General features: G+C 35.8%; 1 protein-coding gene across 1 annotated transcript; it reads left to right on the forward strand.

Annotated features, from left to right (window-relative positions):
* The first annotated feature begins 589 nt into the window (after window positions 1-589).
* Window positions 590-5,344, forward strand: LOC108997080 (F-box/LRR-repeat protein At5g63520-like). Its single transcript, XM_018973232.2, has 10 exons — window positions 590-875; window positions 1,262-1,369; window positions 1,477-1,569; window positions 1,648-1,791; window positions 3,241-3,342; window positions 3,444-3,483; window positions 3,698-3,853; window positions 3,973-4,157; window positions 4,335-4,453; window positions 4,598-5,344. Exons 1-10 carry the CDS (start codon window positions 645-647, stop codon window positions 5,052-5,054), a joined length of 1,635 nt encoding a protein of 544 aa, XP_018828777.1. The 5' UTR covers window positions 590-644; the 3' UTR covers window positions 5,055-5,344.
* Window positions 5,345-14,308: the final 8,964 nt, after the last annotated feature.

Consider the following 14,308-nt stretch of genomic DNA (forward strand, 5'->3'; position numbering starts at 1 on the left):
GAATAATATTATATACAGTCGTGAAATACATAAATATTATATAATTAATTTTAAAAAATATATATATATTATTAAAAATTAATTTTTTTTATATAAATCTTATAATTATTTATTTTTTATAAAATAATTATGCAATATTTACATATTAATAATTGTAACTATTATTTTTCTAACTGAAATAGGTGCTTCTTTTATCAGAATCTGTCCTCTTCGTAGTGAAGTCCAATCTTTACAAGATGACGTGTTCTACATTTCAAATTAAAGTGTTACTTAAATTTTATTAATTGTATTACAATTGTATCTACCGTTTTTTTTTTTTTTAAGAAAACTATTACAGCCGGATTAGATAAAAATAAATTTATAAATTAACGTTAATTTATGAGATCGTTAAATTTATATTATAATAAAAATAATTTTATAACTGACGTATTACATAAATTACGGATGAGTGTATTTTTGTGTAATCTGATTAAAGTATTTTCCTTATTATAATCATCGGAATAAAATTCCTGATCAGATGCTGGCAGCAATAACACGTGGCGGAATGGGATAACGTTAATTAATTTACTAACGGACCCTGAAACGCACGCTTGTGCTTCGGAGAACCAAAGCAGTTTGCGCGAAGCAAGCAAAGCGACTAAGCAATGGAGGGAAAGCCATTGTCATCGCCAAAGACCAACAGCGAACCCAAAAAGCCGTTTACGGTGCTCACCCCGATCAACGACGACCTTCTCCACAACATTCTCTCCAGGCTACCGGCCTTATCCTTCGCATCGGCGGCGTGCGTTAGCAAATCCTGGAACCACCTCTGCAATCGCATCCTCCTCTCTCGCCCTAAGCTCGCCTCTGCTCTCTCTCTCAACCCCTCTCCCCGAGTAAAGTCATCATTCTTCATTTCTAGCACTTTCTTTAAACCTTTTTCCTAAACGTTCCCATTTGCTTTCTTATGTGATAGGAAATTTAATATTCATGGATTTTTAAATTCATTTACTTGTAAATTAAAATTGTTTTATAAAAACGGAGTCTTTGAAATTATCTGCTTGAAATGGGCGATATTAGGATAAAATAAGCTGAAAGTGATTGAATTGGAAATTTGGTTTGAGATTATTTACATGAATCTACAAGTGATTCAACTAGGGATAAGTAAATTTTCTTTTGTGCCAGCTTAATTTGTGACTAATTTGATACTAGAAGATTTTGGAAATTGCTCTTTTGATCTTAATTTACCCGGCATTTTTTAATTTTATGTTGGAAATGACAGATTGCTGTAGAAGAGGTTCTTGAGAAGGTGCTCTCCGAGCCCATTCGGCCGCATTTTGCTATCGCAAGCATTGGCAGTGGATTCAGCTTGATTGATGCTTTTCGGCTTGTATGAATTCTCAGCTTCAGCAATATCTTTATCACTTATTGTATTTTCTTTCTCATTATTGTTTCTCAAACTCTGACTCTTTGTATTGTTAATCTTTTATAATCCAGATAACAAGAAAATTGGGGTCGCGTATGCCTTTTATTATTTCTACGGCTAGTGGAATAATTGGAAGGGATGCTCTTACCAATGAATTTAGAGAGGTTTCTTTTTTTATTCACTTTTTTTATTTGTAAACTGTCATTTTAAAGATTAAAACAAAAGAAAAACTTTAAATGTAGGTCAAGTGGGGAGATATTGGTGGTGATTTGGATGATGAAGTTGGCTATGTACCCGCGGAAGACGAAAATAACGGCATTGTTTTGACCGTTGGGTGTGTACCTGGATTAAAAGTTGATGCTATCCCACTTTTACGATCGGTAAAGGTGACAAATTCTTCTCTGAAATCTCAATGCCGATTTTCTCTTAATAAGGGTTTTATTGTGGAAATATTTGTTATTATGTTGATATAATGAATGTATCTCAAATGGACAATGTGGAAAGGGTACCTAGGGTGCAGCCTATCAGCCAAAGGACAAGCTTGGGATGAGCTGTAGGATCGAGCATTCTAGATTCCATTTCGCACTAAAATTTCCCCTGAATTACATGTGTAGTGACTCAGAGACAATGCAGGCCATGTCTACGCTACAACTCCAAAGGGCTAGTCAATTTGAATATTCCTAGAATCACTTAAACAGTCCAGCTTCACCTAGTAAGTAGTCAATATGAGAATTAGCATCTATAAAACTACCTTTACAAGTTTCCATTCTATGTTAGTTATATTCCTTTTCCCAATGTGGAACTAGGGTATTGCACACATTCTCTCGTAAATCCTTGATGCTCTTGTCAAGGTCATGTCACACAGTGCTCCAGTTTTGCATGGATGGCCTTACTAGGTGGCTCTAATACCATATGTAACAACTCAGTGAAAGCATTAGCCATATCTGCACTATAAATTGTAAAGGACTAGTCAATTTTTAAGCTTCCTAGAATCACTTGTAAAGTTCAGTTACACCTAGTTAGTAGTCAACGTGGGACTTAGCATCTATGACTGTCTATAGTTTACACATTCTACACAAGTTATTCCGTTTCATAATGTACGATTGGGTTATTACAACTTGATAGCACGGTTTTGGTGGGTGGGGTCACGTATTTGGGTTTTACTTTGACGGGAGCATTAGACACAAATTGTGCATATGTTTGGAGTCGACATCAGAGGATGGCCCCACCCATCCCAAAGGAACTGGATTTTGATTGGACTTTATATTTCAGTTTGCAATTTATTTATTTTACTTTTCAGACTGTTATTTTTGGCTGTTGTCGTATTTTAATGGGTGTCACTTGGGTTGGGGTTAGGTTCTGGTACATTTGAACATAATTTTCTAGTACTGTTAGAAACTTTGATGAATTAGCATATTTTGATGGCATATTGATTTCTTCGTCTGGATTCTTTCTTTCTCCCCCGTAGTTTTCTTGCTTCTTTTCTCTCTTCTCTCTTGCTCCTTCTTGGCTTCTTCTCACTCTCAAGTTTCTTCTCAATATTGTGTTGTCCTGCATCATACTCCCTAGGAGCGGTTTAAATGGCCTTGTCTTAGTGAGGTTCCATAACAGATGATGTGGCAATGGTGTGTAAGACAATGAGAATATGTTCATCTTTGGGATCAAATTGAGAAAGTGAACAGGCATGTGTTTCAGATTACTTTAAGAAGTATTGGCTTGTAATGTACTTTTGGTCTTTTCTTAGTTTTTAGTAAAGTGTTTTATTTGTAATGAGTTCTTGAGCTGTTTGAATTATTTAAGGACGTTGACTTTAAGAACTTTTTCACTGACGTCAGGAACCACGAGTGGCAATGGTTGACAAGTTTGTGATGGATATTAAGGATTACACAGCTTCTGTTTCAGGTTGCACATCCCCAGTTGGGATTATAATGTTTGGAGTAAGTTAGTGCCCTTTTACTTGCTTGCTCGCTCTTATATTGTCTCCGGAGGAGTTCATCCTTCGTTGCAAATCTAACATGTGGTGTGGGTGATGTTGTAGGAAGGGCTTGCTGACATGAAACCCGTTATTGATGCTTTGGGTGAGTATTGATCTGTATTTTTTTACCTCCTATGAGAGGAAAGAGAAATTAAGTCACTGTTTGGTTTCTGAAAAAACTTAGGCACTGAAGGCTTCCTCTGGTCCTTGAAAGTTTTGTTTATTTGTATTTATTACAGGCAGTGCCTTGTGATAAGCTAATATATAGCTAGCTTGTGCTTGACTGGTTTAAATTGCTTATGAATCACATATTGCAGATTATGCTCTGCCAATGGAAACCGTCATTGTGGGTGATGAGAGAGGCCGCTTTCTATACAAAAGTGGGACTGAATCTAGAAATGTCTGTGGGAGTACAAAATACTTAACAGATGCTGTAGCTCTAGTATTTGCGATGGATAGAGACGAGTCCGTTGGTATTTATTGATGTGTTACTTTACCTAATTATTTAGCATTGCCATAAATAATTTGTTCATGATTCGCACTAAAATAATTTACCTAATTTTTTCTTTTTTTGGTTTGGTGTGAATTATAGGTAATATTCAATTCCATATTGCATTGTCAAGTGGTGTATCAGCAGTAGGTCCCATACACAAGGCAGCTTCTGTTAAAGAGAACTGCTCTGATCGTACTACTTGGCTTACTGCTAGAAGGGAACTTAGGGAAGGACTGCGTGAGGTTCTTGATGGCCAAAGAATTCTAGATAATATCAATGATGAGGTAGACTGTTGCTTTCTAAAAGTGAATTTGTGGTTAAATCTTAATGTTGCTTCCGATAGATTCAATTCTACCATGTCACATAGAATGAATGTAGAAACATGCCTTGTATCTGTTTCTCTAGCCCCTTTCTATACTGTTGGTTCTTATGAAGTGAAATTTAAAGTGAATATGTTACAGTTGGAAAATCGTATTGAGAGTCCTGATCTGTACATTGGGGTTACAAAACGAAGAAAATGCTGTGTTGGGTCTGAGAAACCAAGGTCAATAACATCCTTGGCATTCCATGGAGTTATAGGGTAACTGTTCGGAACAACTCAAGTGAATTTTCTCGTGCTGCTACATCATTCTTATTTTAGTTAAAGTTAACTAGTTCTTTGTTGCAGTCCTTTTGTTTCATAATAACAAAGAAGGTTTTTTTTTGTTTGTTTGTTTGTCAACAGCGCAGACGAAGAGTACCTTTATGTCAATGGTATTAACATCAGAACTGGTGATTACTTTCAGTTCTACCATTCAGATCCCACTACTGCATTGTCCACATGCAGCGATGCCTCTTCAAACCTCAAACGTCTGAAGGTAGATGGAAATTCCAGCAATGGCTGTCGCCCGAGGGCTGTTGCTGTTAATATTGCAAATAAGGAAGTTTTTGGAGGGTTTATTTTCTCATGTTCTGGTCGTGGTGAGTCTTTCTTCGGACGCCCCAACGTTGATAGCACTCCATTCACCGAGAACTTCCCGGGGGTTCCATTGGCAGGAATATATTGCGGAGGGGAAATTGGACGTGGCTTTTCAAGCTTGATTGGAGAAGGCAACAAAGAAGGCTCGGTACACTGCAGTCTGCATGTCTATAGTTCTGTTTATCTTGTGATGTCATATACCACAGCTCGTCTAGAGCATTAATATCCGTATGGGGGCAACAATAGCACTGCTACTTTTGCCCAAAAATTAATATTCTGTTTCACTTGCAAGAGGTGGACGCTCTAGATTCTAGACCACAGGTGGACACTGACCCTGGGGCCTTCAGCTGTTTGGTAGGTGTATTATGGGAGATGTATTTGTTTTCCTTTTTGCAGTTGATTGTTCAGTTTCTGTCACATTTCTCTCTATTTTCTGTATGGACATGTCAATTGTTGAACGTGGACTGACTTAACCAAAAAAATAAAATTGTTGAGCATGGACTTCACTAACCATTCAACTCCTGCCCACATTTGAGAGAATTGATAAATTGGAACCCGTTATTTTATTTTGTTTTATTTTTCACTTTCTTGTGCTTTTAAATTCCAAAAACACAAAAATAGTGCTAAAATCCATTATAGAAATATTTTCGTTTTCTCAAAAACAAATTGTTTCCGTCGAATTATTCTTGAAAACAGCCCCTTTTAATTAAGAAGGGCATCAAAAGGTCTACGATCAGCTGTACTAATGGGTATTTTTTGGCTTTTCATTTCCCATCTCATGGAAAGGAGGATATTTTGAAAGAACCCATTGTTTCTTAAACAAAAATTTATGTGCACTTATTTTTACGTATTTATTTTTTGTGCATTTCATTAATATGATTGGGTGCGTCACTTTTTTTAATATAAAATAACTGTTTTAGCCAATCACATCAGTGAAATATACAAAAAGTACGTAAAAATGACAGTACGTAGCATAACTCTTTCTGAAATTATTTTGTCTTCAGCTTAGGAACTGGTGAAACACTTGCGTTTGTAAGTTTCTTTTGTTGAACTGATCTCTTATGAAGCAGGCACAACCATTCAGGTTGGTTAACAGAAATTTAATTGAAGGTTCGCTGTAACAAGCGAGTGAGAAATATTACGAAATAGTGCAGCAATTTGGTTCGCTAGCTATCGGTAGTCCTTGAGCCTTCGCTATTCAAACAACTCTTATTTGAGAGAGAGATATATATATATATATATATATATAATAATGCTACAGACAACCGTCTGTAGCATTCGTTGCGTAACTCAGCCGGTTTATTTAATTAAAAAAAAAAACAAGAAATCGAACACAAACAGAAAAAGGAGGGAAAGCAGGGTATTGTTTTCATTTCAAAAGGAGGTACACGTTAATCCATAGTAGCTATGATACAGGAGATCAGCGGGCAGATGCTAATAGATATTTAAATTTGTTGAATATCTGTTATCAGATGATTACTCATGCTGCGGGTTCAAGTCGGCATACTGAGGATGCAACTACAAAATTGTATGCTATGATTGAGTTATATCGTGCCAACCAAGAACCTCCATCGATAACCCTAACCGGTGCGAATGTTGATTGTACGACTGCTAATACAACTACAGTTGGTAGTTCAAAGAAAGTACTAAGTCCGAACGTTGTGAGAGTGAACAGCAGACTCTATTTCTGAGGAGAGCATCGAGGATGGAGAAAAGCATCCGGAAAGTTAAAGCAAAGATGAAGAGAGCACCAGTGAAGGAGAAATGCAAACAGGGGCATATTTTAAATATTTTAAATTTTATTTACCATTTAATGCAAATATGAAAAATATGCTAAAGGATATTTGTGACTTGTTAATTAGCGAGATGGAGGAGATACATCAGTCATGAACACTTGCAGGAGGTTATTTGGCCCTTCGAATATGGATACTCCCAATGTTGAACAAGTCCAGGCCCGAAAAACGGTGATTGGTAGTCAATAAAGTGTAAGTGAATCTCTTGTGTTGTCGATATTTTAATAGTATTATCCACAATACAACGCAATAACAATTGGTGTTTACTATTTACAGATGCAATTTGGATCGCAACCGGGAGAATTTGGGTTAAGTGAATCACAATCGATGCAATGATTTGATACGTTGAGTATGTTATTAATAATACTAACATTTAATATTGTTACAATTGATATTTTTAGTTGTCATTTTGGGAACTGAAATAATCTATGTTGTATGTTTCACAGGGCAGAGCAGACTTGTTGATATTTGTGTATTGGGAAGCCAATTATTGCTATTTTGTTAATTGGAAGGACATTTGTTAATTGGGAAGCCATTTGTTGATATTTGTGTGTTGGGAGGACATTTATTGGAGCTTTGGTAGTATTGGGAGGACATTTTGTTGAAATTTGGCTTTAAAGTTGTTGATGTTTGTGTAGTGGCAAGTGTAGTGTTGGTCAAATACAAACTGAAATTTACTTTTTGTTGGCAAGTTCGTTCATGTAATTTACTAAATTTATGCCGAGTTATATCATGTAATGATTTTTTTGAAACTATATTCTATGTAATACAGTTTAGTAGTTGACATTTTGTGTAAACACTTTTATGTACAAATACAAACTGCTTATCAATGCTCAATATCTATACGGGATTGTTTTACAAACTACTTATAACAAACTGCTCATAACAAACTGCTTCTTAAACTTTTATGTACAAATACAAACTACTTCACAAACTGCTCATAAAAAACTGCTTCTCAACATACATCATCCATAACAAACTGCTCAATATACATTACAAATTGCTTTACAAACTACTCATAACAAACTGCTTTACATCACTGCTTTACAAACTGTTCATAACAAACTGCTTTACATCACTGTTTTACAAACTGCTCATAACAAACTGCATTACAAACTGCTTCTCAACAAACATTATCCATACAACCTGCTCAAACTTAACAGTTTTACAATCTGCCCAAATCCAAACTAAACTGTTTTACAAATTGCTTATCAACTAGGGGTGAAAACAGATGTCATCGACGCGGTTTTTGGGCAAAACCGATGCCGACCGACGACTGAAAAACTGGGGGAGCAACCGACCATAACCGGTAGATGGGGAGGAGGAAACCGATCGAGGCAGTTCTTGGTCGGCGTCGGTTCCCCTAGCGACATGATTCTATGGAGTGAGAGAGAGAGAGAGAGAGAGAGAGAGAGAGAGAGAGTTGTAGAGGAGATCGGGAAATGGAAGAAGGTTGGGGAAGAAGAAGACCCCATACCAAAACGATGCCGTTCCACATAAGTTTAAGTGGAATGGCGTCGTTTCAGACATATTTTTTTTTCTTAAGTCTTTAATAAAATGACGCCGTTTTGGTTTAATACCAAACGGCGTCGTTTCTATTATCTATCGTATACTTATAGATATAGAATGATACCGTTTCATTTAAACTTAAGTGGAACGACGTCGTTTTGATTAGTGTATATTAAAAAAAATAAGTTTTATTATATCAGTTGGTTCAGCTTTCCAGCCCAGCCTCAAATCGGGATCGAACCGTTGAACGTTGGTTCTTTTATTATTCCACCGCATGCCGGCCGATTTTCCATCAATTCCAGCCAGCTCCTGATGCGGCTGGTCGATTCGCGTTAGCGGCGGCTGGTTGCGTCGGTTTCTGTACAACCCTATTATCAACCAATATCTATACATACACAAAACTGTTTTACAACCTGTCGAATACAAACTGTACATAACAGTTTTACAATCTGCTCAAATCTAAACTAAACTGTTTTACAAACTGCTTATCAACCAATATCCATACATACACAAAACTGTTTTACAACCTGTCCAATAACAATTGTACATACCAGTTTTACAATCTGCTCAAATTCAAACTGTTATGTTTTACAACCTGCTTATCAACAACCAATATCCATACAAACTATCATACAAATTGCTCAATATACATTACAAACTGCTTTACAAACTGCTCATAACCTTTTCATTACAAACTGCTTCTCAACAAACATTATCCATACAAACTGTTTTATAAACTGTTTTAAGATCTATACAAACTGCTCATACATTAACATAACCATATTGTTTACAAGCAATATATATTACATCACTGTTTTACATTCTGCTCAAACTATACATAATAGCAGTTTTACAATCTGCTCAATATCTATACGTCAACTACATCAACTACATAGTCCAATACAATTTCTGAAACTACTAACACTATCCAAGAATAACTACTAATACTATCCAGAAACTACTTAGACACTACCAAGCAACAACCAAAATGCAACTAGAAATGCAAAAACCCAATACAACCGAAGTAGTCTGTGTGAACGCCATATTTCAGCTTCTTGTTCCCGAAGCACCAACTCCTTCATAACCTCAATCTCCCTCTTGTGGACATCGTCGAGTTTCTTCTCGAGCTCTTTCTCCTTCCTTAGCAGTTCATTGGTGCTTTCTCGAAGTTGGAGCTCATTCTCTTTATTAATATCTGCCCACTTGAAAAATCTGCAGTATGGTAATCCCAAAAGATTAAGAAGATATAAATGTTAGATATTTTAATATTAATCATTATATAACAAATGTTAGATATTTTAATATTAATCATTAATCTTTACAAGAATAAAATTTTTTTATGTACAAATTATGTAGTTACCTTAATGTTGTACTTTGGACACCCTAAGAAGGTCGTCTTGGATTCTTTGTAGTACGAGCCAATCTTAGTGTGGCTGGCTCCTCACAAAAACAGAATGGTATGCCCAAAACACGTTTACCAAAGGAAGATGAAAATATCGATGATGACATCCTCGTATGGCAGTAATTTCAATAGTACAGAAAATTCAACTGTCGGGAGGAATTTGTTGGGCAGTTTAATATTTTAATGTGGAAGCAAGCATCTCAATAACAAGAACAGTTAAACATTTTAACGTGGAAGTAAGCATCCCAATAATAGTAACAGTTTAAACTTTTAATGTGGAAGTAAGCATCCTAATAACAGTAGCAGTTTAACATTTTAGTGATGTTCTGTGAAGTTTAAAGAACACTAAGACAATTGAAAGGGTACCTCATTTTAAAAATAGTTGGTAGTCTAAGAAAACTTTCAGTGAGAAATTGAGAACTGAACCTTGCTTATTCAGTTCTAAAAACAGTATATTGGGATGTTGTACAAACTGATTATGTTTCATGCTATCATGCTAGACTGTGTCCATTAGGAGGGCCCATGTTGATATGTAGTTTTAGCTTTGCTTATTTGACTCTTACTTTATATATGCCCATTTGTTTACAGTTATTTGATCCTCAAAATTACATTAATAATAATAATAATAATAATATGTCCTATAGCATCTCAAGGAGTTTCTATATTCATTAACTATAAAATTTTCAGTTTGACAACCATTACTTCCCTACTTGAGAAATATGAGATTGATCCCAAACAGACAAGAATAAATATACAAGAGTAACAGTTTAATATGGCAGTGAGACTGTTATAGACAAGAGTAAAACATCCCACTAACATTTTATAGAAATAGCTTAATAAAATAAAATTTACTAAAACACCCTGCTCAAATATTATTTTATGCATTCCATATAGATGCTACTACTCTCATACACGTGGAATTTATAAATTGGCAACTTAACAACGATGATATGGTATGTGATTTGAATAATTACATCACTAAATAGTTAATGCAAGAATTATACATCATAGGCAATGTATTACATGACTAAATGTACAATGTATGATAAAGAATTATTAATTTCCAAACATTTGGAAAGTAAAACCAAAGCACAGAAAAAGGAGAAAACTAACGACATTTTGGCAGTGACGATACTTTGAAACTCGGCCCGATCAATGATTACAAAAAAATTTTTGGGGTTAGGGTTTCGGGGTTTTGTGGGAATGAGGGTTCGTGGAAAAGACGAAGAGAAGACATAGAAGACAAAGGGGATGTGGCTCTATGGCTTCGTGGCTCTGTGTCTTCGTGGAGAAGATTTCATAGAAGATGAAGACAGTGACTTCGGAAACCATTGGTTCGTGGGTACGAGGGTTCGTGGGTTAGTGGAGACCACAAAGACTGACTGCAGAGAAGATGAAGACTGCAAAACACAGTGACTTCGCAAAACTATTGGTTTGTGGGGTTCGTGGGTACAAGGGTTTGTGGGTTTGAAGGAGACCACAAAGAATGACTGCGAAGAAGGCGAAGACTTCGTATGTGGCGGCTTCATGGGGTGGCCAGTTCATGGAGGACGATGGGGCTTGGCGAAGAAGAGGAGGAAGAAGAACACAGAGTGAAGGGTAAGTTTTCGTGGGGATGGGCGAAATGGGAAAGAAGGCGAAGCGACCTTTTCTGTCTTCAAGGGAAACAAGGCTAAACGATGACGTTTACTAGTGTGAAGTTTAAAATCCCTTCCGTCTTCAAGCAAGTTGCGTAACGACGCCGTTCCATTAATTGCCACGTTGGACACGATGCCGCGAGGGTTCCCCTACGCAGTTGTGAGTAGCACATATATATATATATATTCTTCTCCATCCGTTTCCTTTATTGTGGCTCATCAGATAATCTTTTCATTCTTTCAACTTTAGTCAATAAGAACTAATTATTAGTGTAGTGATGTAGAATACAGGCCAGTGAAATTATGTAGCAAGTATTTGAACATGAAGGTTGCCGGAGCTAACTGAGTTCTTCCAATCATATGTTGAATTTTGAGGAAGAATTCTTCCACTACTCTTGGTGGAGCATAAACTAAAATAATTAGAAAGATTAGAAGTAGTATTAATTCTTGATGTTCTTAGAGATCATCAGTTCATTACTTGACAGAATATTAAAAAAGCACACTTTTTTTTTTTTAAAGAACAAAAAGTGGTACTAATTGAAGTTTATTAAAAGTCTCAGTTGCAGCGAAGAACTAGTACATGCAGTTGTAACAAACTCAAACATGATCTTGAGAGTCACGTAGGAACCTCAATAAAACCCAAATCCAAGTGCCAAAAACGACCACTTACATACAAAACTAACTTCAAGAATCAAGATCATTATAAGAAGAAACATATATATATATATATATATATTCCTAGACTTAGTTTTATCCGGATTAGTTGCAGCTGAACAAAGTGAAGATGCATACCCACAGAAATAAGTGTTGGGAAATATTCTGAAACACTTTGTAAACTAGAGTATATATAAAATAACAAGAACAAATTAGAAAGGGATAACCCGGTGTTGAGGCACGTTGTGATAGACGCTTTCCTTAGAGTAGATTCCGCCGCCTCCAATTTTAAACATGCACTAGGCTTCTTGACAGTCTACTCTCAAGATACAACAATGTTGGATCTCGTTAATCTCATCGTCGGTGCATACAAAAGAAGATCCTCGAACCCGATATAAAATAGCCAAAACCTAAAGAAAGAAAGACAAGAGGCTGAAGGAGGAAGTGTTTCTCTAATTTTTGTAGAGAATTTTGAGTTAATGAATTTGTGGGTGGGGTTCCCTATTTATAGAGGATGAAATGGCACTTGTGAAAAGTCACAAGTACTGAAATAAAATAACACTTGTGAAAAGTCCACATCATATAAATGAAATGATACATGTAAAAAGTCACATCACATAAATTAAATGGTACTTGTGAAAAGTCACAACTTATATAAAAGAAAGAGTATTTGTGAAAAGCCACAACTAAAATGAATGAGCACTTTTGAAAAGTCACAACTTCTCAAATATTAGATGATAGATTAAAAATATTTCTAATTCACCAAATGACACGTACAATCCTTTGTTTGGTTCGGAAGCGGTTAAGGCTCCTATCCCTAAGAGGCATGTATTGTTTCAAGTTATCAAGATACATTTTCATTTAAATCTAGACAATTGAACTAATACATTGAATAATGGTAATGATTGATATTATTTATACTTTACATCAAATATTTTAATCATTTCTAAATTTAAAATCCAACAATAAGATATGCATAAAACTCCTTGCTTTTGATACACAAAAATTCAATGGTTAGTGCGTATAAAGAAACTATAGTGGAATGCACACACACGACAAAAGGACTCTAATTGTATACTCAGTTTTGAGGGTCGATCTCAAACGTCCAACATACAGATATTTATTGTCGGAATTAAAGGAGCTAGCTAGATTACTTTCTTGACACCATATATGCATGGCATATACTACACTGTCTAATGAACTGAAGTGAATCTCGACCGCCGCCTACCTATTAAGTTTTACGGTCCCAAAGCAGTATCATCATCTTCTTGATAGGATGAGCCACTTACTCTCTCTTTGATCTCATATATATATGTAACCAAACAGAGTGGAAAGATAATAAGAATTAAGCATAGTAAACCATATATACTAGGGTACGTAAGAAAAGAAATTAGGATCATAGTTTCAGGTTTCTGATGGGAAAAAACCGAATGTGAAAAAGAAAAAAGAAAAAAGAAAAAAACCCAATGTCATATATGTGGAGTGTTTCGTGCAGTTGTTATCGTGATTATGATGTTTCTGATCTGAAGCAACGTCTTCAAGTAAGAGTGAAATTTTTAGAGGCAAATACATGACTATCATGTTCCAATTCTTCTGTGACAACAAAGTAAACTTTTGATCTATATGCATGAAATTCTTTTTTGTACATGCAAATACTTGGGGAATGGGGAGACAAAAGGACCATCATTGCAATAGTTTCCTTTATATATCAGTAAATCATTTGCATGCCTACTTTCAGAAGTCTTAAGTTCTGAAAACGTGTTATATATATATATATATATATATATATATATATCCTGCAGATCATGCTAAACTATATATATAATGGCACTGATGATCTCATAAACTCACGTGACCCGTTCTAGAGGCCAGTAGATAAACCCAGTTTCCTCTGAATTGCATTCTAAACATGATACCGTCAGAGAGTTATCGAAGAAATCAACAATCCTGCACTAAAGTTGTATATATATGATCCATAAAATAAAAATCAATGTAAATATGAGCTAGGTTTGTCCCAAGGATATTAAAGGAGCATAAAAACTTATGATATTGGCACGGCTCAATCAGATTAAAGGACCCAAATCCCTTGGGAGATTTGATTTGATTGAGCCGTTCCAACATCCCATGAGTTTGCTCCTTTTTCTTACCCTTACGTGAAGATGGCTGATGATGAACGATGAAACAATCAACATGTTCGATCATGATCTCAATCACGTTTCCGATAAACCGAACTTGCTCATGTTCAAATTTGCCAGATGATCGTGAGCTGCCAATCTACCTACGTACGTGGATACGCCCCACCAAAATTGATGCCTATTACATAGCCATGACAGCAAATTTGTAGGAAAAAGGGAAGAAGAAACATGACCTACTAGGTCTCAGTACTGGTACCGTGGGGGAGGAGGAAACCTAAGTAAGAGAAAGAAGAAGAAAGTGGAAGAAATAGAGAAGGGATTAGCAACAAAATTTGGATGGTTGAGAT

Source organism: Juglans regia, chromosome 2 (assembly GCF_001411555.2).
Source record: "Juglans regia cultivar Chandler chromosome 2, Walnut 2.0, whole genome shotgun sequence".
Classification (NCBI taxonomy): Eukaryota; Viridiplantae; Streptophyta; class Magnoliopsida; order Fagales; family Juglandaceae; genus Juglans; species Juglans regia.